Source organism: Anolis carolinensis, chromosome 2, assembly GCF_035594765.1.
Source record: "Anolis carolinensis isolate JA03-04 chromosome 2, rAnoCar3.1.pri, whole genome shotgun sequence".
In the NCBI taxonomy this organism is placed as follows: domain Eukaryota; kingdom Metazoa; phylum Chordata; class Lepidosauria; order Squamata; family Dactyloidae; genus Anolis; species Anolis carolinensis.
The window spans coordinates 51,334,209-51,359,738 of record NC_085842.1 but is presented as its reverse complement, the minus strand read 5'-3'; the positions used below and the strand labels follow the sequence as shown (position 1 = coordinate 51,359,738).

The 25,530-nt window shown below is 40.5% G+C and overlaps 1 protein-coding gene across 7 annotated transcripts in view; it reads right to left on the bottom strand.

Annotated features, from left to right (window-relative positions):
• cntn6 (contactin 6) overlaps positions 1–25,530 on the bottom strand; it is a 344,808-nt gene that overhangs the window by 282,116 nt on the left and 37,162 nt on the right. For 6 of the 7 annotated variants that reach the window (XR_010002549.1, XM_062969725.1, XM_062969724.1 and 3 more), the window contains one exon: positions 1,123–1,257. Coding sequence is in view for 6 of the 7 variants with exons in the window: in XM_062969725.1 (XP_062825795.1) it covers positions 1,123–1,177 (55 nt within the window). In the remaining variant the exon portion in view is untranslated. Of the gene's footprint in view, positions 1–1,122; positions 1,258–3,237; positions 3,257–25,530 lie in introns of those variants that run through there. The other variant, XM_062969722.1, reaches the window with a different exon arrangement.

Genomic DNA, 25,530 nt, shown 5'->3' with positions numbered 1-25,530 from the left:
GGCAAGAGTGAAGAGTGTTGCATGATTCTGAGAGAATAAAAACATCCACAGTCATTTTTGTCCCATTCGTGTGCTTTAACTTGCTTTAAAACAGTATTGTTTGTCTTATTTAACTTTTGAAAAATAAAATTTTAGTTAATCTATGCTTCAAAATTACTTTGGGAAAAAGTGGTAATAATTACTTGGGAAAAGGTGATAATAATTATAAGGATAAAAATAAAAGGCCAGCACTGGTGTAGGTTGATGTAGGGAAGATGGGTAAGATGACAAGTGAAATGTTCCTTTTCAGCTGCACTGGGCTGAATCAGGACATCTGTATATTGAAATGTTGGCATTCAATCTGGCTATGTCAGTAGTTCTGAAATCACCGAAGATTAAAGATAATATTGTCCTGTAAAATGGTTCCTAGTTTAATAAAGGCTTATCCTCAACCAAAAGCTACCCACAGGACCTCCCAAAGTGTGGCAAAATTTCTCAACACTTTTGAAATTTTGGAAAAAAAACCCATTAATCACAAAGAACATCAAGGGTGGAAGCATGGCAGAGTTGGGAAGATATGATGCAAGGGCCCTTCATGGTTCTGCAGCAAACCAATGTGGTCTGATTCCAACCACGGTCACTATTCATGAGTAGCAATTACAGCTTCAGTAGGTTATACAGCTTTTCATCTCATACATCACAGATTGTGCTGAAAATTTTCATAACCTTCTTCATCTGAAATATATATACACATACCCCTACATACCAACTGGAATACCTGTCATTATGGTGGCATATAACAAGATCTTCCCTAATCAACTCAACACATAGCGACATCTGGTTCAGCCCTTGACAGTATGGTTCACAGCTTGCACATGTCTCCTTAGAAATGGGCCCCACTGAACTACATTAAATTTATTCCCAGATAACTATGCACATGATCCCATCCTAAAAGATGGAGATGCCTTTGGGTCAAATGGCCCTTCAAAGAAGCTCTAATTATAACTGACATCTCCAAGGAAAGAATTTGGACCAAATGATTCATGCATGTTACATTCACATACAGTATGGATTTCCTTTAAGAAATAAAACATGCTTCTGCATATATACCATATTCAAAACAGTGATAACTGAACACTTTACCTGCAAAGCAGCTCATGAGAGGTAGCAGAAATGCGAGTTTCCATAGCAACATCATCTCCACTTTCCAAGGTCAAAAATTCCTCCCATCCGATCATCAGAGAAGCTACATAGATCTTCCTGCCACTATTGTATAGCCTGTAAAAATAGTAATATAGGTTTATGATGTAAGCACCAGAAAATTATGATAGATTGTTTTATTTATCTCTACATGTTAATAGTTCTTACTATTGAATTTGTCTTTCTGTTGCTTTAGGACATGGAGGTAATACAGTATGCTCAGCTAGCTATCAACTCCACTGTTGCCATTCAGTGCTGACAAAACTAATTTTATTTCAAGTTGTTACACTTAGTTATACTGCAATTCACCTGGCACTTCCCTGTCCATTCAACTACTTAGGACTAAAGCTACTCATAAAACCAAAGACCATTCACAGGAGCATAAGCCAAATGCCAATCAGGACAATGGAATTTTTATAATAATATTTCTAGGGACGTGCAACAGTTCTCCACAATGTGTGTAACATTAAATTGAACTTCTATCTGAAATAACAGTATAGAAAGGGATCTTGTAGCACTTTTGAGAATAAATGAGAAAAACACATTGTAGTATAAGTTTTCATAAATTTAGAGTTTCTTTCCATGAGCAAAAAGCCCTAGGCTCACCATAAATTGAAGTCCATCTATCTTCACAATACACAGCTACTTCCAATAAGCTTCTGAGCAGGAAGAGAATACTTCTAGAACATGGCCATACAGCCCGGAAAACATACAACAACTCAGCTTCTGAGCAGTCTTGACAATAGCTTCTGGGCAGTCTTGACAGCTGGATCAGGTTTGATGAAACCTGATCCACCATACAGACTGGACATCAGTACCACCACATTTTCTCTAGGTTCATCAGTGCAGGAAATAACATGGATTATGGTCATGCCATTTTCACTCCTAGCTGATCATGGAGCACTTTGCAAGCATTTGGCGATTGCTTGTGCCTGGGAAGGAGAGGACCTGTGAAAGGGTGGGGCAGGGAGAGGGCAAAGCAGGGCTCGGGTCATCCTCAGGTTGTCCTCCTGGCATAAGGATGGGGCTCCTAACCCCATCTTATTCTGGGAGGAAAATGAGACATGTGGCAACTACCCCGATCCTCTTCCCCCGATCTTCAGGTTGTCCTCTCGGCATTATACCGGGAGGAGGGCGAGACCTACAGTGGGTAAGAGTGCTCCAGAGAGATCTCAGCTGATGTGTGCCTTCCTCCCCTGTTCTTTCTGCATAAGGATGTGATGGGTTACTGTGTCCTTAATGCTGAGAGGACAGGAAAAATAAGGAGGGCCTGAGGTAAGCACCCAGGGGGCTGCATCCGGCCCCTGGGCCTTAGTTTGCCCGTGTCCCCATCTGTATTATGTGACCTCTTGTACGTAAGTAAGAGTTTCAGACTGAGTCTATTTGTAGGCAAGCAAAGGCCTGTTTTTCTTACTGCTGTGCCCTGTATGTCAACTCCAGTTTATGGTAGTTCTGTCATGAAGTTTTGTAGGAAAGATTGATTTAGAGGAGGTTTGCTATTGCCTCAGAGAAGGTAATTTCTCGTGGCCAATAGGCTCTTAGAGTCCAATACTCAAGCCACTACATATTGGGATAAAATAGAACATTATCAGTATAAAAGATTGGAATACAATGTGCTGTGGGAAGTAGGAGTGGGTGGTACGAATGCGATTTGCATTCCCATTTCTCTGCAGTCCTTGATTGAAGTTTCTGAAGAACAGCTCTGAAGGATTTACATAACAATGTGTCCCAATTTCTTTTGCAGCCATTGTATGATTAATTAACAGTACAATACTATCCATGACTGCATATAAGCCTCAGGAAATTCAATAAAGCTTACTCCCAGGTAAGTATAGAATTTCAACCTAAATTACAGAAAGTATTGATGTGGCCTTCACTTCAAAAGGGCAAACAGCTCATTTGCTATTGCAAATACATTCATAAGAAGCTGCAACCTTTCATCAAGTAGACCAACCAAATTATAAACCCATTTTCATCTATTTATACATTAAGTATATTGTGCATATAGATAATCCAATTTTATATCATGAAAACAGAGGACACATCGAGGGAACTTACTTAGGCGATCCCTCGTAGCTTGAGGACAATTGTCTTCCATCCTTGGTGTCTTGGGGTGGGTTCTTAGGTGCTGAAGAGACCTATTCTTAACCCGCATATTCTCCCGCAGTGAGGGCATCGGTTTCCAGGTGGAAGGCGGCCCCGGTCGGGGTTAGCTTGACGCTCCTTCCTCTTGGCACGTTTCTCCCTTAAGCCCTCCGTTCGTGCCTCTTCGAACTCCGCAGCACTGCTGGTTACAGCTGACCTCCAATTAGAGCACTCAAGGGCCAGGGCTTCCCAGTTCTCAGTGTCTATGCCACAGTTTTTAAGGTTGGCTTTGAGCCCATCTTTAAATCTCTTTTCCTGCCCACCAACATTCCGTTTCCCATTCTTGAGTTTGGAGTAGAGTAACTGCTTTGGGAGACGGTGATCGGGCATTTGGACAACGTGGCCAGTCCAGCGGAGATGATGACGTAGGAGCATCGCTTCAATGCTGGTGGTCTTTGCTTCTTCCAGCACGCTGACATTTGTCCTCCTGTCTTCCCAAGAGATTTGCAAGATTTTCCTGAGGCAACGCTGATGGAAACGCTCCAGGAGTTTAGTGTGACGTCTGTAGAAAGTCCACGTTTTGCAGGCATAGAGCAGGGTTGGGAGGACAATGGCTTTGTAAACAAGCACCTTGGTGTCTCTACGGATGTCCCGGTCATCAAACACTCTCTGCTTCATACGGAAAAATGCTGCACTCGCAGAGCTCAGGCGGTGTTGTATTTCAGTGTCGATGTTGACTTTTGTGGAGAGGTGGCTGCCAAGGTAGTGGAAATGGTCAACATTTTCTATTGTTACACCGTTAAGCTGTATTCCTGGCTTTGCAGAGGGATTAGCTGGTGCCTGTTGGAAGAGCACTTTGGTTTTCTCGATGTTCAGTGAGAGGCCGAGCTTCTCGTATGCTTCTGCAAAGGTGTTTAGAGTGGCTTGTAGGTCTTCTTCTGAATGGACACAGACTACGTTGTCATCAGCATATTGGAGTTCTATAACAGATGTTGTGGTGACCTTGGTTTTGGCTTTCAGTCTGCTGAGATTAAATAGCTTGCCATCTGTCCGATAGATGATTTCCACTCCGGTGGGAAGCTTCCCACCAACAAGGTGAAGTATCATAGCGATGAAGATGGAAAATAAGGTAGGGGCAATAACACATCCCTGCTTGACACCTGATTCCACCTTAAATGGGTCACTTTGGATGTTCACAAATTTGTCAGGGCACCCGATGTTTTGGAGGATGGTCCAGAGAGCGCTGCGATTCACTGTGTCAAATGCCTTTGCAAGGTCAATGAATGCCATGTACAGAGGTTGGTTTTGTTCCCTGCATTTTTCTTGGAGCTGTCGTGCAGTGAAGATCATGTTCATTGTTCCTCTGGAGGGACGGAAGCCATTCTGGGATTCTGGGAGGGTGTCTTCCAGGGCCGGCCGGAGATATTTTTTTATGTAAAGCGGGGGTGCTGAAAAGCGCCCCCGCCACCGGCGCCCTGGCCCCGCCCAGCGTGCCCTGGCCCCGCCTCCCACGCTGCGTGGGAGGCGGGGCCAGGGCGAATAGTGAGGGGGTGGGGCCAGAGTTGGCCCCGCCCCCCGTGCCCTGGCCCCGCCTCCCACGCAGCGTGGGAGGCGGGGCCAGGGCACGCTGGGCGGGGGGGCGGGGCCAGAGTTGGCCCCGCCTCCCACGCTACCCCCGCTCGCCCGTCTGGCCTTTTGTAGCAGGCCAGACTCAGTCTGGCCTGCTACACAAGGCCAGACGGGCGAGCGGGGGTAACGTGGGAGGCGGGGCCAGCTCTGACGCCGCTCCCCCCCCCCCGCCCAGCGTGCCTTGGCCCTGCCTCCCACGCAACGTGGGAGGCGGGGCCAGGGCACGCTGGGCGGGGGAGCGGCGTCAGAGCTGGCCCCGCCTCCCACGTTACCCCCGCTCGCCCGTCTGGCCTTGTGTAGCAGGCCAGACTTAGCGGAGGTTCCTCCAGGCCGCAATCGCGGCCTGGAGAAACCTCCGCTGAGTCTGGCCTGCTACAAAAGGCCAGACGGGCGAGCGGGAGTAGCGTGGGAGGCGGGGCCAGCTCTGACGCCGCTCCCCCCCCCGCCCAGCGTGCCTTGGCCCCGCCTCCCACGCTGCGTGGGAGGCAGGGCCAAGGCACGCTGGGCGGGGGGGGGGGGGAGCGGCGTCAGAGCTGGCCCCGCCTCCCACGCTACTCCCGCTCGCCCGTCTGGCCTTTTCTAGCAGGCCAGACGGGCCAGGGCGCACTGGGCGGGAGGCGGGGCACCGTCAGGGCGGTGCCCCGCCTCCCGCCCAGCCTGACGGCGCCCCCCCGGGCCTGCGCCCGAGGCGGCGGCGTCAGCTGCCGCATGAGTGGGGCCGGCCCTGGTGTCTTCTGAGACAGGGAGAAGGCAGTTTGCAAGGATTCTTGCGAGGATTTTCCCGGCGGAGGTTAGAAGGGAGATACCACGATAGTTGCTGCAGTGTGTTCTGTCCCCTTTCTTGAAAAGGGTGATGATGTTGGCATCCTTGAAGTCTGCTGGGATTTTCTCGGTCATCCACACCTTTTCAATGAGCTGGTGGAGTGTTGTATCAGCTCAGGTCCACCCTCTTTGAAGATTTCAGCAGGAATCCCATCAGGTCCGCTGTCTTTGTTGTTTTTTTTGTTGGCTGATGGCATTGTTGACTTCTTCCAAACTAGGCAGTGCTGCAAGCTCATCCCTGGTTTGATGTTGCAGGATTTGTGAGAGGGTCTCTTCGGCCACATTGGAGCTGCGATCCAGCAGGTTCTGGTAGTGTTCTTTCCAACATAGTGCAATTGATGTTTTGTCCTTCAAAATTTTGGTTCCATCTGATGAGCGTAGGGGCTGTATGCCATGGTTTCTTGGTCCATAAATGATCTTTGTGGCTTTGAAAAATCCCTGAGCATCATGGGTATCTGCAAGGTGTTGGATTTCTTCAGCCTTCTTTGTCCACCAGATGTTCTTGAGTTCTCTGGTCCTTCTTTGGACCTCAGCTTTTGCACTGGCATAGATCTTTTTCTTGGCAGCACAGTTGGTGTCTCTCTGCCATGTTTGGAAGGCTTTCCTTTTGTTATCAATTAGCTGTTGGATCTCTTTGTCGTTATCATCAAACTAGTCTTGATGTTTCTTAGTTTGGTATCCAATGGTTTCTTCGCAGGCTGTGATGATGGAGGTGTTCAGTTTGTTCCAATGTTCCTCAACATTTCGGGGTGTTCTGTGTGTAGATGATCCTTGAGTGTTGTTTGGAGAAGGGCTTGTTTGGAGGGCTCCTGAAGGGCTTGGGTGTTCATTTTGCGCCTTGTTTTTCTTCCTTGGAGTCTGCGTTTGGGGACGATCTTGATAGCCATCGTGGATTGGATGAACCTGTGGTCTGTCCAGCAGTCATCAGCACCTGTCATGGCTCTTGTGAGAAGCACATCGCGGCGGTCTCTGGCACGTCTAATAACATAGTCCAAGAGGTGCCAATGCTTTGACCGAGGGTGCTTCCATGATGTCTTGAGCTTGTTTTTCTGGCGGAAGAGCGTGTTGGTGATGACAAGGTTGTGCTCTCTGCATTTGGTGAGAAGCAAGATGTCATTCGAGTTGCTGTTTCCAACCCCGTCTTTTCCTATGATCCCTGGCTACAGGTCGGAGTCCCTTCCGACTCTTGCATTAAAGTCCCCCAGGAGGATGATTTTGTCCTCCTTAGGTATCTCCGATAGGATGGTGTCCAACTACAGGCTTTCTGGCCATCTAGTGACAAACTTCTAGAACTTTTTGTGCCATTAGAAATGGAAGATCTGGAAAAGACTCTAGCTGCAGCAAGACCAACTACCTGCTCCCTCGACCCTTGCTCCTCCCGGTTGGTTAAGGAGTGCTGGGAGGGATTATGAGATCCCTTAATAGATACTGATCCTCACATTTAGAGCTCGAAATGGCCAAGGACCATTATATCTTAGGGACCGCCTCATTCCTCAGTGGGCACCTCGATCCTCCCAGGAAAATCTCCTATACGTACTGGGCCCTTAATTGTGGTGTTGATGGAAGTAATAAGACTTCACAAAAGACAAATACCATGATTGATATGTGATATCAAGATTCTACTATTGAATGATAACTAAACACCCAATAAATATCCACTAGGGAATCCACAAAGGGGACAAATTTCAGCAAATACTGCTTTACTTTATGGCAATGTAATCAGTATTTTATAAAGGTGAACACATTGTCTTTATGACATTTTTAAAAAATCTCTGTTGTTTATGTGATGCTCCAAGACCATAAACCAACCTAAGTAAAAATTCAAAATACAGATTAACTAATTCTATTAATTGCCTATTTCAATTATAACTGCACACTTTTTGGAATAAAAAATGAATTACATTTTGTCACTGTACATTCAGAACTTCATACCACATGATATATTAATTTGGATGGTGTTGAATTTTTAGTTTTGTGCTGCCAACAGGGAAATTGAGTCATCCAAAATAAACACAAATTGAAAACATATAATAAAAAATGTATTTTTTCTTAGAAATTCACATTCATTATATACAAAAAAACCTTAATAGCAAACACAAATGCAGTAACCACTGCTAGTACTGCAATTCATATGATAATTTACTGTCAAACTAAATCAAGAAAAAATATTTTAAACACAAAAACAACCTAAAATATTCATTGTATTAGAAAGTCTGGTTTAAACTAGACACCCTCATCTGTTTTTAATTCTGGTGGAGTATGAAGATAAATGGTGCTGTCACATCTTTCATTTTCTGCATATATTGTTTACTGTAATTGTTATGCCATACTCCTAAATAGTTGGACAGAGAGAAAACAAAATGAGTGAAACTGAGTGGGAGGAAGAGATACCTATTTCCTGTATGACTTTTATTTCCTGTATGACTGTTAATAGAACAAAATGTACAGAAAAATTTCTCTTCAATGTAGTTAGTAAAGCGCTCCCACCATTTGTGATCCTGTTGTAATAAATTTGTCCATACAAGTATGATGTATCACTCCAGACCATGCTAAATTGTCCTCTTCCTTGTCTCCTATAGCATTTTGGGCCACCCAAAAATCCACTCCAAAGGGCAGCACTGGATTTAGGACAAATGAGGCCCTGTACTAGTTAAGTTATGATCCTCCTTACTTGGGCCTTGAAGGAGGTAAATCCAGTAGGCCTACATTGCCTTCTTTGTGGCACACTGCCATAGACTATCATTATATGATTCATCATGATTGGGATCACTCCGAAACAGAACACCTTCATATTTAAGTTTGCACTTAAGTAAAATCCATCATATTTTTTTTTTTTTGGCTGAGAGGTGGCCGCTGCCAACATGGTCCTCCAGAGCCATTCCTGGTCCTCCAGAGCCATTTTGGCAGTGTGTGGGGGTTCCAGGAAGAGAGGAAGGAATCTGTGAAATCACGCCATTAAATCTGTGCCCCTCCACAAAGCACCTTGATTGACCCTAACTGTATCCAACCACACCCCTGTTTTTAAAAACATTATTTGTGGTGATTTCCACTTTAAAAACATGGCCAACCCTCAAAAATATCTTGATCCACATCCTGCACTAGCTTTCTGACTATATTCTGGCCAAGATGAGAACTGGAAGAGATGTGATATAATTTCAATTTGCCATTTGACCTGAGATGCAGCAGGACTGCAGTGTGTTTGTAGGGCTGCTAGACTGGCTCCAGGATAGGGCTCTTGTAACTTTTTCCCCATAGAGCTGGAAAGAGTGCTATAAAATTCCATTACATGGGGGGGGGGGGGAGAGAGAGATTTCTTCCCTTACCTGCCAAAACTAACTTTTCCTTGCAGCAGTTACCTCCCAACGCAATTACTGTCGAAGGTTTGAATAGTCACAGAGATGCTGACAACAAGAATAGAGTTGCTGCTCTATCATATTCCCCCCCCCCCCCCCGTTTGAACTTTCCACCAAAAAGACAGTATCTTTGTTGGGAAGGAATAACTGCAACTTAAGTTGTTCTTTGGAAGGCAATGAAAGACAGATGCTTTTATAATGTTTGTTGAAGCTTCTCTGTACCCAGAACTAGTATGAAATTAAGAAACAGTAGCCCTCTCTTATGCCAACTCATTTTATTTGGGTTACATCACATGTGTGAGTGGTTTATGAAAAGATAAAACAAAACTGTCCCCTACCATGCATTTTCCAGTGCATGCAAGAGGTTTGTAGCTCCCAGAGTAATTTCACCTCATGAAGAAGATAGAGATAAATTAAAAAGCCTCTTAATATTGCTTGGATCAAACATTTTTTGAAACTGGTGCTCAGCTGAGATGATCCAATACACTTATTATCTGGATGGATGACCTGATTTTTACTTGCCTTTTAGCACTAGGTTTGAATGTTTGTTTTACTGGGGATTTTTAAGGCACACACCTGCATGTTTTTTGAACTCCCTTGGCAAGCAGAATCCAGCATTGTTAAGAAAGTTAACTGCTCTTTTTAAAAAAACCAAAAGTAGATTCGTTGATTTACAGTTTCACTTCTTAAGTGAATAATGTGTAATTTGGTCCCAGGCTCAGCAATCAACAAAGAAAATATGGCAGACAAGGGAAAACATGCTTCAACCCTTGAAGAAAGTGGACATAAATTATACAAAAGAAGTCAGTAGGGGATGTCACAGATGCCCACTTTATTTTGGCCTTCTTCAAGCCTGGCAGCAAAAGGCAAGTCTATTTTTCACCTTGCTTTGTCTCCCCATTGTCACAAACAACTAAGTTTAGCCTCTGATAACTACAGGGTTTTTGTTTGTTTGTTTGTTTGTTTTGGAAAAACCCTCTTATTCTTCACTCTCTGACATTGCAGTAACTGGCAAAAATCCCAGCCAGGGATATAGCACACCACCCTTTGCAATCTCTTTTTTTCTCTCCTGAACATCTGATTTGCAGGTGGCTAATGTGAGTTTCCTCATGAATGCCAATTGTATTCGGCCAGCATTTTTCTTTTCGAACTTTTTATCCTTGAGGCAGTCTCCATGCAGTTGAACTTTCCAGCCACCTGTAACAGGGTGAATTGCAAATGGCCCTAACAGTATAGAGTGAAGACCGAGGGCAGCTTGACAATCTCTGAGAGGATTATCTATTGCCAGCTTTGGAGGAAGATAATACTGTTTTTCAAATTATTACATAACCTGTCTTGGGAAAATGAACCACTTTTCTTGGATTTCTTTATATTTATAATATTTAATTTCCTTGATGATGGGGTGTAATTTGCGACACCCCATTTTCTACATATTTTCCTATTTACTTGTCATTCATATTTTCCATAAATGGTTATACTATTTAACATTTTCTATGTTTTATGATGATTTTCTGAAAGTCTTTTGTATTTTATGCATTCTTAGCTGATAGTACACTTCTCTGGTGCAACATTGAATGATAAAAAACACAAGAAAAACACTTTCTACTTTTGTTTCAGATTTTGTGCGATGCTTTCCTTTGTGTTTATGTGCATCAGATTTGGAACACCTCAAAATGATGCCATCACTAAAGAACCCGAGAAACTCCTAAAAACAAGGATCGATCAGAGCACTGAATAAATCGAAGGGTCTGGGCTTGGATCATCTGTTGACTGGTGAATAGGAATGGTAACTGTGAAAATGCATGTCTCTGCTAAAGACCTGGACTTGCCACATTTGGTAAAAATTGGAATATATGACTTGTTCAACCAGATCCCTTTCAAGAATTTGCCTGATTACATGAAGAGCATAAATGAGTAGAGATATGACCTTACGCAAATTGGCCCCATCATTGATATATTCTGTAAGGTTGCAGTCTTCAGCTACATGAAGCATTCTACTCTACTAAATGCAGCACAGTTCAGGACTAAGGACTTTGTCACATGGCCCAGCTCAGCCATTCTGTCTCGTTGGCAAAAGGTAAGGTGCGCAGGGTGACCCATGGGTGCATCTACCCTGTAGAATCAATGCATTCTAATACCATTTTAGCTGTCAATGGCTCAAGACTATGGATTTCTAGTTTTTTGAGGTACCAGCAATCTTTGGTGGAGAAGGCTAAAGACATGTTAAATTACAGCTCCCATAATTTATTTATTTATTTCCCACATTTCTATCCCGCCCTTCTCACCCCAAAGGGGACTCAGGGCAGCCTTACAACAGGCAACAATTTGATGGCAACAACATACAATTCCAAAAATAGTTACAATTAAAAACTAGACAATTAAAACATCAATTATTCAAACATTAATTAAAATCATGCAAATTAAAATCATAGTTCAAGGCCCATCCATTTGTCAATCACATTCACTCACTCTTATTATTGCACAGCTTCAATTACTGCTTGAATGCTTGGTCCCGCAGCCATGTCTTAATTTTATTCCTGAAGGTCAGTAGGAAGGGGGCTGACATAATTTCATTGGGAAGAAGTTCCACAGACAAGGGACCACCACTGAGAAGGCCTTACCTCTCATCCTCAACAATTGCATTTGCAAAGGTGGTGGAACTGAGAGCAGGGCCTCCTTCGGCAATCTTAACCTCTGAGGTGGAACATAGAGGGAAATATGTTCAGACACGTAAGCTGGGCCAGAACATTAGGGCTTTATAGGCTAAAACCAGCAATTGTGTTTGATAGTAGACTGGCAGCCATTGGAGCTGGTGTAACAGGGGGGTTGTGTGCGCCCTGTATGCCACCCCGGTGAGCAATCTGGTTGCCACCCATTGGACTATTTGAAGCTTCTGAACAGTCTTCAAAGGCAACCCCACGTAGAGCACATTGCAGTAATCTATTCAGGATGTAACAAGAGTGTGGCCAAGTCCTATTTACCAAGGTATGAATGCAACTGGCACATACGTTTTAATTGTGTGAAAGCTTCCCTAGCCACCACCAAAACCTGGGGTTACAGGCTCAATGATGAATCTAGGATCACTGACAGGGATAATTTCATAGCATTGAGCCATTTTGGTTAAAGTGGTGTCAAACTGCATTAATTCTACTGTGTAGGTGCACCTTAAGCAGGTGAAATGTGCATACTGTTCATTGTTTGAATGTATAGATATCATGTTTCTCAACTCACCTAACTTAACTAATCACATTTATCAACAAGATATCTAGGTGAATTGCCACCAGTGCCAGATTTACCATGGTCCTTAGGTGTGCTTAAGCACAGGGCCCTGTTAGCCAGGGGGATCTTCCTTCCATTTTTTTTACTGGTGGATTTTGCTTATGTGGCACAATTCTAAATTTGGAGGTGTTCTGTTTCAGAGCGATTCCAGACAAAACGATAGAGGTGATAGTCTATAGGAGTGTGCCCCAAAACAGGCAGTATACTGGACCAACCTCCTTCAGGGCCTCATTTGTCCTAAATCTGATGCCAATTGCCACTCATCTTCTTTCGTACCATGAATTTCCTGCTACCAAAGCAAAAGGTTAGGAAATCAGATCTTCAGCTGCTCACTTTGAGTCCAATCCTACACAGGTCAATTCTTGTTTTAACTCTTGTGTTACTACAGACTTCATCAGATGGTCAGGGAAAAGCAGAGCAAACTGTCTTACCTCATTCCTCACCATCTTTCCTTTACTTCTGAGATGGCCAGCCATCCCACATCCTTCCTCGATCTCTCTCTGTCTCTTATCCACTTTCTACCACTTTCTCAGGTTTCGAATCTCTAGTTTGGACTCCCACTAGCATCCATTTCCAAAGAGCATGGAAGTGGAGCCAGAAGTCTATCTGATGAAGTCCTGTGTAAAACAGCTTAGGAGGCATGAGCCCCCACTTCCCTTTCAAGCTTCCAGGCTCAGTAAGGTAAAGAGAAACCAGGAAATGGAGAGGTGGCATATCAAGGTAAATGCTGTTTTTGTTTTTTGAGGGATGAATTAGGGTGTTGCGAACAGGGGGGCAGCCACTCTGCTTCTCCATGCTGTGTAAGCCCAGGAAGCACACAAACACATTCATCTAGCACACTGAAAGATCTGAATGCTGGAGCAGGATTTGGAAGGTCCCTTGTTTTTTTAACTCGGCATGCAGTCCCATTAAGTAGCTTACTCCTGGGTTAACTTGTATCAGTTTACATGTGTTGTGTGCATGAATGCAGGCTAATCTGACTCCACGCTGCATTATTTGGCAGTGTAGAAGCACCCAGAATAATAATTAAATGTTATGTCATCATTGTTTGCTTGGGTTTTTTCAATGTGAAAAATCTTACGAACATGTGCCTACAGCTTGTGCTTAACATGTCAGGGGAAAATATTCTTTTAACTAGTAAGTGTGATAAACACCAGCTGTTACCACATGAGATGCATTCATAAGAAATAACTATCACATGAAGATGATAATGCTATTTAAAGACAATGATAAAGTAACATAAAATTTGGCTCAGGTGATTTAAATATAATAATAATAAAAGTGACGCCTTGAACAATGGTCTAAGTAAAGTTTTGTTGGAATGCAAGTCTTTACCCTGATTACTACTTTTTATGCTGACGTGGGGCTGATAATGAATAATAAATTCATGACTGTTAGCATTTGAAAAAGTTTTTGATTTCACATCTCTTTTATTTAGTAATTCTCTCATGATGGGTTTTCTATATGAAAATTAAAATAGGAAATTAGGTCATATGAATATTGTTCATATGAATTTGGAACTGTTTATCATTCCTATTGCAAACCTTATTTTCAAGAATGTACTCAGGAATTCATCTGGGAGGGGGGGGAGGGCAACTAAAATCATTCCCAACTAAATACTCTGACTCCCACTTTATCTATTGTTTGTTGGTATCATATATATGCTATCCTTCTCCCAGAGTGGGAACCAAGGTGCCTTGGAATCATAGAATTATAGTTGGAAGAGACTACATGGGCCATCTAGTCCAATCTCCTGCCATGCAGGAAAAGCACAACCAAAGCATCCCTGACAGATGGCCATCCAACTGTTTAAACGTTTTCAGAGAAGGAGCTTCCACCACACTTAGAGGCAGAGAATTCCAAACATACTAAATTAAAACCACTTACAAGAAAATCTAAAAAAAAACTATTAAAATCATCCCAGAAAATATTTTACAATTATATAAATATAGACAAAGTTTGAAAATCACATTAGTGTAGGAAATGAAAACATATCTCTGATTAGCACAATGGCAGTGCTTTGACATATGGTCCTGTGATTTGTCTTCTGTACAGTCTCCATAACCTATCTGTCCTATGGCTTACCCAACATGTTTTTTTTAAATATATATATATATATATATATATATATATATATATATATATATTACCACAATTTTGCAATTATGGAAATATGAAAAAAGATTTAAAAGAACCAAAAAGAAGTAGATGAGTGGGAGAATGATGCTCAGTGATCCCATTTGACTGCAGATATATTGAGACAGAAGCAGAAGGAATCTATCACATTTAAGGTTGTAATGGAAAGACAGCAGTATCAGGAGGCATTGATGATTTTTACCCATCAATAAAAAATAGTGCTATACTCACAATGGGAATTCAAAGCAGCTACAGGACACACACAATATCTTGTGATAACTACCAGCGACAGATGCAATTATCCTGCTGAAATTCAGTTTCGCCAGTCTTGTGTGAAAAAATCCATGGTCTCAAAGGTGCTACAAGATCCCTTTGCATTATGATCAGTAAGAGGTCTCCATGGTTTGTGAAAAAGAAGAAATGGAAGTCTATTTCATCTCCCTAGTACTCTGTAAAACATTTAGAGCAGTTGATATAAAATCTACGCTAAATTGTTAACATAAAGTTAAGTTGTTTTATAGAGCTATCTCTGTTGGGAAATAATTTTTAGACATTTAAGTAAACAGCAATAAGTCATAATGAATGCAGCTATCATAGGTAAAAACAACAACACATCAAGTCCCCATGTTCTGTTGGCATAAGTAATTCCTCAAAAAGGCACTATAAAAGTTGAGTGTTATCTTCTAACGTCCAATACCTCTGGAGCTGATTTTATGCTTGACATTTTTCTCTCTCATTCTCTTTCTTAGAGTTTATACTAGATAATAATAATTCTGAACACAATGTCTCTTGGGCACAATAACTATTTTCTTCGTGTACTTGGAATTATTATGACCAGTATTGTCCCACACCAACATGCAGGTGACATAAAATGGACGCAGTCGTCTTGTTGGGAGGTAATATGGAAATTCCCTCTTTATTTCTATTTTAGATGATTTAAGCTAATTAACTTGAGGCACAATAGGCATCAGTCAAGAGAGGAGATGCAGAGAGAAGGAGACTTTTGTTCCAATCAAATTTTGATACAAATTGACCTAATTGCAAAGTCTGGAATCAATGAAGGAACACAATTATATGTACTGGAAACACAGAACTTCCCTGTAAAAACAGCTTCACTGGATACCAGTTTGTATTCAGGCACAATTCAGAGTGCCAGTCATATGTGACATATAAGTTGCAAATGTTGCCATCTATGTGTTAAATCCAAAAGCACTTCAGTAGTGAGTTTGGGAACTGTGAGAGCTCACTGTGGTTGTGTTGGGGGGTATCATTTTGAACTGCTTCACTTCCCATGGCCATATCACTAATCATTTTACATCTGGTCATCAGAAGCGCTGTGCCTCATTTGTTTTTTTTATTAATTTTTGAAACTGTGCAATTTCAAAGTTCGTTATATTAATTTATCCTCTTCATTAGGCATTTCCATACTATATTCTAACTTTCCTTTGTTCTTTTGCAAATGTTGGAACTGGTCTTCTGCAAAACACAGCCTGATATGTTTTGACAATGGTAAATACAGCCCTCTCCCTTGCTAAGTACACAAACCAAGGAAAGGCCTCTGATTACAAAACATATATTTCTGTTTTTTATTAATTGCAATCATTTTGCAAAACAAGAAGGTACTGTGTGGTTTTCTCTTGCAGAATACACAAGTTAGGAAAAGAATAGTAAATGCAAAATTCATGTCTCCTTTTTATTATTATTTAGTCTTTAAAGGGACAGTGCTTGTGAATGCATGGCAGTATTTAATTGCAAAGCTGCAGTCTTGTGAGATCTTGGACTTATGGGGTTGTGAAATTCCTCTGGAAAAATGGGTGGGGGCATGGATGACCTAGCAATGCACAGATTAGAAAGAGCAGATGTGGTAAACTAAATGTGCTTGGTAGTTTCTTCAAACACTTGGGGAACTGCTTGATGCGATAAAAATAATGGCTATCTCCAGCTGAAACATGAGACAGGCTTGTAACACCAGACCCATTTTTAGAGCCTCATTTGATAATGGTCTGAGAGAAGTATTAGATCCCCAATCAAAACTAATTTGAAGAAAGGAGTGGAACTTTGCTCATTGACAGTTCTGCCTTCCAAAGAATCTCACTAGCAGTCTCCAGTTATAGTTCTTAATTATGAATAGTGTGAGACCACTGAACTATACATACATTTTTAAATGTGGAGCTATGCTTTTTATGATAGACTAGCTGTGCCCAGCCACGCGTTGCTGTGGCAAAGTGGTGGTGGTATTGGTTAAAATTTGTTGTGGAATTTTTATTTGACTTTATTTGTATTTTTGAATTAATTTTATTGTAACTTATCTTTTTTATTTATTATATTTTATTATTTTCTTGTATTATTTTTAGTTATTTTCTGTTATTATAGTATTTTATTGTATTAATTTTTAGTGTTTTTAATTATTTTTTAGTGTTTTTATTATTTTTATTGTATTATTTGTATTTATTTTATTTTTATTCTTTCATTATTATTTGTGTTTTTATTATTTTATTTTATTATTTGTATGTATTATATTTTATTATTTGATTATATTGTTTTTATTTATGTTTTTTAATTGTTTTTTTTAAATTTATTTTATTATTTTTGTTTCTCTTTGTATTGGGTTACTCTGAGTTCTCTGGTCTGCCTGGTCATGTTCCAAATGTATTCTCTCCTGATGTTTTGCCTGCATGTATGTCCTCAGAGGTTGTGAAATGTGTTGTAACAAAAGGAAGTGGGGTTGATATATCTGTGGAATGACCAGGGTGGAAGAAAGAACTGTTATCTACTTTAGGCAAGTGAGAATGTTGGAATTCGCACTGAATAGCCTTGTAGCTTCAAAGCCTGGATGGTTCCTGCCTGCCTGGAATGAACAAAATGTGCCTCCCAGTATTAAAAAAAATCTGTGAAATCAGGACAGTTAACTAAAGAACAGCACTGAGCAATCAGGGAATTCCAGACATGATGTACTGAGGGCCAGCTAACATCTCCCAACAAAGGATTCCTCTCCGAAGCAGAAAGCAGCCAGGCCTTAAAGGTGCAAGGGCATTCAATGACAATCAAGGTGGCCAAGTGGAACATTCACAGTCGCCTCAGGCAGATAAGAGCTGTCCCATCCTGGATATCATTGGTGAGATAGAATAATCTTATATTATCTGCTTAGAACTGGATTATATGAGGCTCCTTCTACAGAGCTGAATAAAATGCACACTGAAGTGGATTATATGGCAGTGTGGACTCAAGATAATCCAGTTCAAAGCAGATAATATAAGATTATAAATGGGTTATATAGCTGTGTGGAAGGACCTTGAGTCTACAATGCCATATAATCCAGTTCAAATAAAATAATCTGTATTTTATAGGCAGTGTGGAAGAGAGAGTGAGGCCTGAGTAGGTTGCTAGGAGACCAAGTGGGTGGAGCTTAGTCTTCTAACTGGCAGCAATTGGCTAAAGACAATTATTCTTCTCCCTCTAATTAGGACTTTATTTTTCTTTTCTTTTTGTTTCCGGAACCTAGAGGCAAGGATGGTGGATTGTGCTGCCAAATTTCTAGGTTCTGGGGCTTGTACTTTTGTTGTTTAGTGGGAGGGGAGGACACCGTTTGTCTTTTATATATATAGATTTATCTAATAGTAGCAGGTTAGTTGTTTGCTTGCCCACTTCCATCAAGTGTTGCCAGCCTCCTCCCCATTCCCACCATGACACTTTGTCATTTTAACATCCTGACCATTACATATACTTTTCCGTCTCTCACTTCAGCTTGGTTTTCTGTGTCCTAATTTCCAGTGCAGCAGAAAATCTTGCCCCCTCCTCAGTGTGACAGTCTTTCAAACTGTTAAACGTGACCATCATTTCTCCTCTCAGCTTTCTTTAATCCAAACTAAAAATGCCAAGCTCCCTAAACCATTCCTCCTAGTGCTTGGTTTCCAAACCCTTTATCATTCTGGTTGCCCTTCTCTGGACATGTTCTATATCCTACTTTAATTAGAGTACCCAGAACTACACACAGTATTCCAGGTGAAGTGTGACCAAAATGAGATAGAGTGGAGTCTATGACTTTTCTCAGTATAGATACTATACTCCTATTGAGGCAGCCTAGAATTAGATTAGTTGCCACATCACACTGTTGACTCATGTTCAGCTTGTGGTCTACTAAGACTGCTAAATAATAACAGTACTTTCACAAGTATTGATTACAAACTAGGTGTCACCCATACTATATCTGTGTATTTCATTTTTTATAACTGCATTTCTAGCTATTGAAAATCATCTTGTTAGTTTTGGCCCTGTTCTCTAATCTGTTAAGGTCATTATTAATTCTGATCTCTACTAATTTGGTGTCATCTGAAAAACTGATAAGCATGTTCTTTATTCCATCATCCAAGGCATTGATAAAGATGCTGAATACTAGCACTGGGTCCAGGACAGAGCCCTATGACACTCCACTAATCACTTCTTTTAAGAATGAATAGAAGCCATTGGTAAGGACCCTTTGAGTTCAGTTCGATTAACCAATTCCCAATCTACCTAACAATAACATTGTCTATTCCACATTTTATACGCTTCTTTTCAAGAATATTGGATGTTACTAGGGATAGAAGTGTTATAAAGTGGAAGATGAAGTAGTAAATAAAAGTGGGATCTTTTATTTTATGCCTTTTCAGCATGAATATGGACCCCTGACAATTTGGGACAAAAAAAACCTGGGCTCTATTCGCACCACAGTTACTCACTTTTAATGCAGGCACCATAAAATAAGGCAGATCAGTGCTCTGATTGGTTACAAGGCAGGTCTGTGCATTCAGAAAGCAAGTGCAGGAGGGGATGGTCCATGATATGTAAACAAAGTTCCGATGTCCAATACTCATGTGGAGAATGGTTCACATTTTAAACTATTTGGAGGAGGTGGATTGTGTGTGGGGAGGGGTTCCTTTAAAAAGCAGAAGCATCTTTTGTATTTAGGTGATTAACTTCAATGGAAACTGAAATTCTTGAAGCACCACTGCTTAATCCCAGCAATGTGTCAGGTACATCCAGAGCTTGGGGAAATGACTTTTTATGGATGACAACTCCAAAAATAAAGTCTGTGATGCTGCGAACAAATTTTGAATGCTCACAAAGAGAGACACTTCTGAGGAAACCAATAGCTGAATATCCTTCAGCTTTGAGTACAGTTGCCTCATTAGACACCGTTCAAATGTCCATCAGATGCCCCTATGATCACGTATTCATACAATTGAAAATATTGCAGTCTGGACTCCATTTTTTTGCCTGACAAGCAATTCAATTTTAGCATATATATAATCTAGCCTTCTTTATGACATCATTGCAACCTTTTTTGTTATTATTTTTCTTGCACTACTATTTTCTTCTTTTGGGGATCATTTAAGTACAAAACAGGATTAAGTATGTCTGGTCTAACCAGGGAGGGGTTTGATGGGTTCCAACTGTCTTCTAGACTGGACTGAAGTGAAGTAAAATGAGGTAATTATATACCTTGCTTATTTCAAAGAAAAAGTATAGGCACACAGTGTTACACACAAGTGTCCCTAGGGTAATGTGAATAACCTTAATGACCATTTCACAGTAGTGATAGCAGGTGTTTATCCATGTCTGCTGTATTTTTCTCAACTATAGGAAGACAAAATGAATTTAGGTCAATGATGGCAGTATTATAGGGCTTTAACAACAGATTACATAGTAGGAATTCTGTATCTCTTGTTGTCTGAGACTGCTATCAGCAATGGGAAGTAATGTAAAAATCACAGTTTCATACAAAGAGCCATGAAAGATCCCTTACTGTCCAACAATAGCTAACAGTGGGTCTGAAAATGTACCTTTTGAAGTGTAATTATACCACAAGTATAGCCCTGCTCCATTAATTGGAAAAGTGGCTTTAAAGAGAATGTCTGGTTCTTCTTCAGGAAAAATATTCCCAGTTTCAAATTAAATACTCTTATTATGGGATGCTTTAAGATCTTCTTTACACTAAGTTCATGGGTCAAAGTTGAATGGAGCTGAATTTTCCTCACAGCTCAGAATCAAATCAGGAAACATCTCCCCATCCCAAATGTGCTTAGTAATTTGAAATCCTTCACTATAAAGTCTGATAATGTATTTGATTAAAAAACATATGGAAAAAATTACCTTTGAAAATGTACAGATGAAAATGTTCTAGAATCTGTAGATAATTAATGATCACACATCTTCTACAGGCAGCATGCTATCACCTGGACCTATAATGTTTGATTTGGAAAGGCAAAGTACTTCTGTAGGATTACAAACCATAGCCCTAGTCAGGGATTTGAAAAACTGATTCCTCCGAGTGGGAATTTGGAATATACAGAACAGCCATGTATATAGTACTTATGTCTGTAGAGATGTGGCCTTTGTACAAACCAGAATTCTGATCACAGAAAATTCTTGCAATTTTGACTTCTCTCCTGTCAAGAAATATATCTTAACTTGATTTACCTTCATGAAATGAATACAAAGCTTAAAAACCCCAATCTTCTCAATGCCAGTTTCTATGAGATTGGCAGGAATTTGTTATTATTGTTGTTCTTGGTTTTGAAGGGAAAAAATGTGCTTTGTTTTGTGAAGTACTACATGTTGCAGCATTGGAAAATTTGTTTGTGTTTTTCTGATCAGGCAGCCAGTCCTATTGTGTGTGCTGTGTGCTTATGTGCTTAGCCTACCAATGAGAATAATATCAGTTTTTATGCAGAAACAGAAGTTTTACATACATACTAATTTGTGCAAATTACAAAACTATGCATGTAGGCCTCATGTATAACACATCTCAGGTGGTTTCTTCAATGCAGTTTCATTATGTCAGGATAACCAGATTCATGTAAAATCTCAGAATTAGGGATATATTTTCACTCATATTCTATCTCAGTTTTTCATATAAAATCCCACTCTTTTGGGACATATTCCCTGTATGCATAAATGTCACATGGGGGAGGGGCTACACAGGCCCTGAAATCCAGAAGAAAGTGGGATAAAAGGGGGGTGGCTAGAAAACATAGACTGAAAATGCATGCTTGATCATGTTACAAAGGTTTCACATAAAATCCAATATTGGCTTATGTATATCCCAGCGCTCCCCAAAACCCTATACTTTATTACAGTACTTCGTGTAGACTGTTCCAACAGTTATCGTCATTTTAAAATTCTCAAACTGCAGATGAGGGATTTAAACAGATGGAACCACAAGCACACAGGTGGTTAAATTGAAGCATGTGAAGAAAGCAATTCCCACGAGAATTTTCTCCAACCATTCCTTTTCCACATATTTCTGAAATAAAATAGAGCTTGAATTTATACAGTGGGCACCAGCATGGCAGACAAGTAAGACCAAAGGGAAAAGGGTTCAAGAGGGCAAACCTAAATACACCAGGAATGATGGTGAGGAGACACGATGATGGAAAATCTCCTTGTGTTAACTTTGTTACATCTGCATCAGCGCATTAGCACTCATAAGTATTGGCAAAATGCTTATGAGAAGCAGAGCATATTGGAGAGTCATTAAGAACAATATTAAAAGAAAACTTCCAGTGGATGGAAATTTTTTGCAGTTTCCTTCAATCTGCATTAACCAAACTTTTCTAGATGCTGTGAGAACATTTCCAATGACTAATGCTCTGTGTGAGGAATCTTATTAAGATACCAGGATTTTTAATCCCATTTCCTTACTCTGAATTAAGTGGCTGTCTGGAAGGGCCACAATCACCGTCCAATCCCATCTATCTCGGGAAAATGCTTTTCCGAGTCATTTAATAGGGCAATTTGTATCTTCATAAAGTTCATTTGGTAAAATTCTCCCACGATCGAAACTCAGTCAGAACCCAAGATGAATATGTGCCTGAACACAGGAATCAGTTGGGTTCATAATTCCCAGAAGACTGAATACATTTGAATAGCATACGTATGGAGTCTCTTGGTTTATGATTTCAATCATCCTCATATAAATGAACACTTGCAATCACTCCATCTACCTTCCACCTTGACACTGGTTAGTCTGGTTTCCGCTGTTAGATTTCCCAAAGTGAAATATACCCTCCAGGAAACATACGTAGTTTTCCCTGCCTGCTGACATCTTACAATATATAAGTCATAAACTATGTCCAACAAAATGATGGCAATACTACAAAATAATAAGCAGCACATATACTGAGTTGTGATCTCCTGGCTGCTTCAGATACTATTTATTGGTGTTGTTGTTATTGTTTGGAATGATCAAAAAGCAATTATTTATACAGAACATTAACCTCTCAGAATTGCAATTGAAGAAATTGTGATAATATTGGAGAGAAATGTAATGATCCCGTCATGATGTCTATTTTTGCTGTCTATAGTGAAAAGGAATTGTGGTTTAGAAAAAGAATAAGAGCAAGCTTCCAATGGCTATTTTTAGACATAATCATTTAGGTAAGGACTAAGCAGATTGGTTTTTTTTTTACATGGCAGTAATTCCATTCTCTTTGATTTGCGATATATTCAGCAGTACACACACTAGTGCCTGCTTTCTACCCTTTAGCCATGCACTGAGTTAATGGCTAAAGGGGATTAATTTGCAATAACATGCAAGTAGCCAGTTTTAAGCAGTGTCTAACAGGCACATCTCTGCTATTGCAGATCATTGTTTTCATTTTAAACATGGAATATGTTTTTCTTATCAGAATCTGACATAGCTCATGATTTTTCCAGCTTTTGCTGCTTATTGATTTTGATTCCTTCAAAGTGCCACTTGAATACTCTGATGTTATATGTGTTATATAGGCTTATGACCAGAATAGCAACAGAAATAGTATTTAGTACAGTAGAGTCTCACTTATCCAGCATAAACGGGCCGGCAGAACGTTGGATAAGCGAGTGTTGGATAAGTGAGACTCTACTGTATTAGGAAACTAACAATACAGCCTGTCCTACAGTAGGGCAACACTTCATTATAAGAGCTTGGCCTAGGACCCAAAAAGGCTTCTTGGAACATATGCACCAGTTGCTTTCCAGTACAATTCTGAACTGGTGTAAGTTCAACCAGATATTGTTTCAAGTAAATAGATATACAAATACATCTTTAATAATTTATATCCATGAGAAAGTGAGAGAGGTCAATAAGAGAGATGACAAAACAGATAGAACTGGTTGATCCATTAGGTTCAAGCTTTTGTTTAGCCACAACTAATCCACTGATACACATAAAAGCTAATAGCCAGTGTGTCAGCAGTGCATACAGTTAATGGAAATTGGGTAGAAGGGTCTTCTGAACCTTTTGCTTATCCAACCACATGAAAAATATTCCACCCAAACGTTAGAAAGTACTTACTGAGAGTAAGAGCTATTTGGCAAAGGAATACAGGCAGTCCCCAAATTATGAACAAGGTAGGTTCTGTAGCCTTTTCCTTAAATATGTAAGTTGAAACAAGTACATTGTGTTTGTGTGTGTGTGTGTGTGTGTGTGTGTAGTAGCTTTGGATGGCATACGGAAGGCTGAACACCTTTGTGATTTTTTTTTTCTGTCTGTGCTCCCATTCAGAAGATTTCTCCTCACTTTCTGTCCCCGTGATAATTGGATTTTTGGATAATTGGATTGTTGTGGAAACAAGGATTGGCAGTAAAGCTTCAGTGGAGACACCTTTTTCCCATGATAACTCTTTCAGGAGTGAATTTCTTTTCCTGAGATAGATGTTTCTCACTTCCTGTTGTATCATCTCCATTCTTAACTATGAGTCATTTGTAAGTTGAATGTTTGTAACACGAGGACTGCCTATATGCTGTCTTGGAGCGTGACGAAGTTTCCTTCTCTGGAGATTTTTAAGTAGAAACTGGATGGCAGGGGGGTGGACTGGGTGGCCCTTGTGTTGGCCCCTTCTTCTTCTTCTTCTTCTTCTTCTTCTTCTTCTTCTTCTTCTTCTTCTTCTTCTTTTCTTCTTCTTCTTCTTCTTCTTCTTCTTCTTCTTCTCCTCCTCCTTCTCCTCCTCCTCCTCCTCCTTCTTCTTCTTCTTCTATTTATTTATACCCCACTTTATCTTCCACAAAGGGGACTCAAAACGGTTTAACATAAAAGCATCAGCATAGCCACTTAAAATATACAAATATACAAACATTAAAAAAGGATTCAATATAAATGGTATTTTAAAAATTCTGTTAAAATAATTTAAACAAATTAAAAATTAAAAACCACAGCACCCCCTGAATTGATCTTAACACTTTCATCTTTAAAAGCATTTTAAATAAAAAAGGTGTTCTCTCCCAACTCTGTGATTCTAAACACACAATTCATGCATCAGCAGCATGTGGTTCCTGTTTCAATGTAGTGATGTATCTGTTCTTAGTCTGAACTTTAAAGAATCTGTCCAAAGTGCTGAATCTTATCCTAAAAAGGGTTTCAGCACTGGATAGCTTATTTAAAAATTAGATTAAAATCCAAAATAGATTCACTGCCCTAATGGCTATAAAGCCACTAGTCTTAATTATGCACATGTTAGGTTGGATCACTAGGGTTGGGAATTTGGTGTCCAAATTTGGTGACCCTCCTCCCCATGCCGCAATACATTTTTTGGGAGCCTCCGGAATTCAGGGGGAGGGATTCTGTTTTTTGCTCTGGGAAGATCCGGCCCATTGGTGACAAAGGGGGAACTTTTGAAGCTCCCTTTCCATCATTTTTAGGCTATCAGATGTAAGAAACCACTTTTTCTAGGATCTTTTCCACTCATATTTTTCAACTAGACTTGGGTTAAGGCATCAGACTCAAGAAATCACCTTTCTGGGGTTTTTTCCCCTCATATTCTTCAACAATAGCTGGGTTAAGGCATCAGACTTTTCTGGTATTATTTCCCCTAATATCCTTCAGCTAGACCTGAGTTAAGGCATCAGACTTAGTAAATCACTTTTTCTGGGATTGGTTCCTCTCATATTCTTCAACTAGACCTGAATTAAGGCATTAGACTTAAGTAACCAGCTTTTCTGGGGTTGTTTGCCCTCAACACCCTTTCAATGAAGCAGAGTTAAGGCACCTTTTTTAAAAAACGTATTCCAGTGGAAGCCACACTGCTTG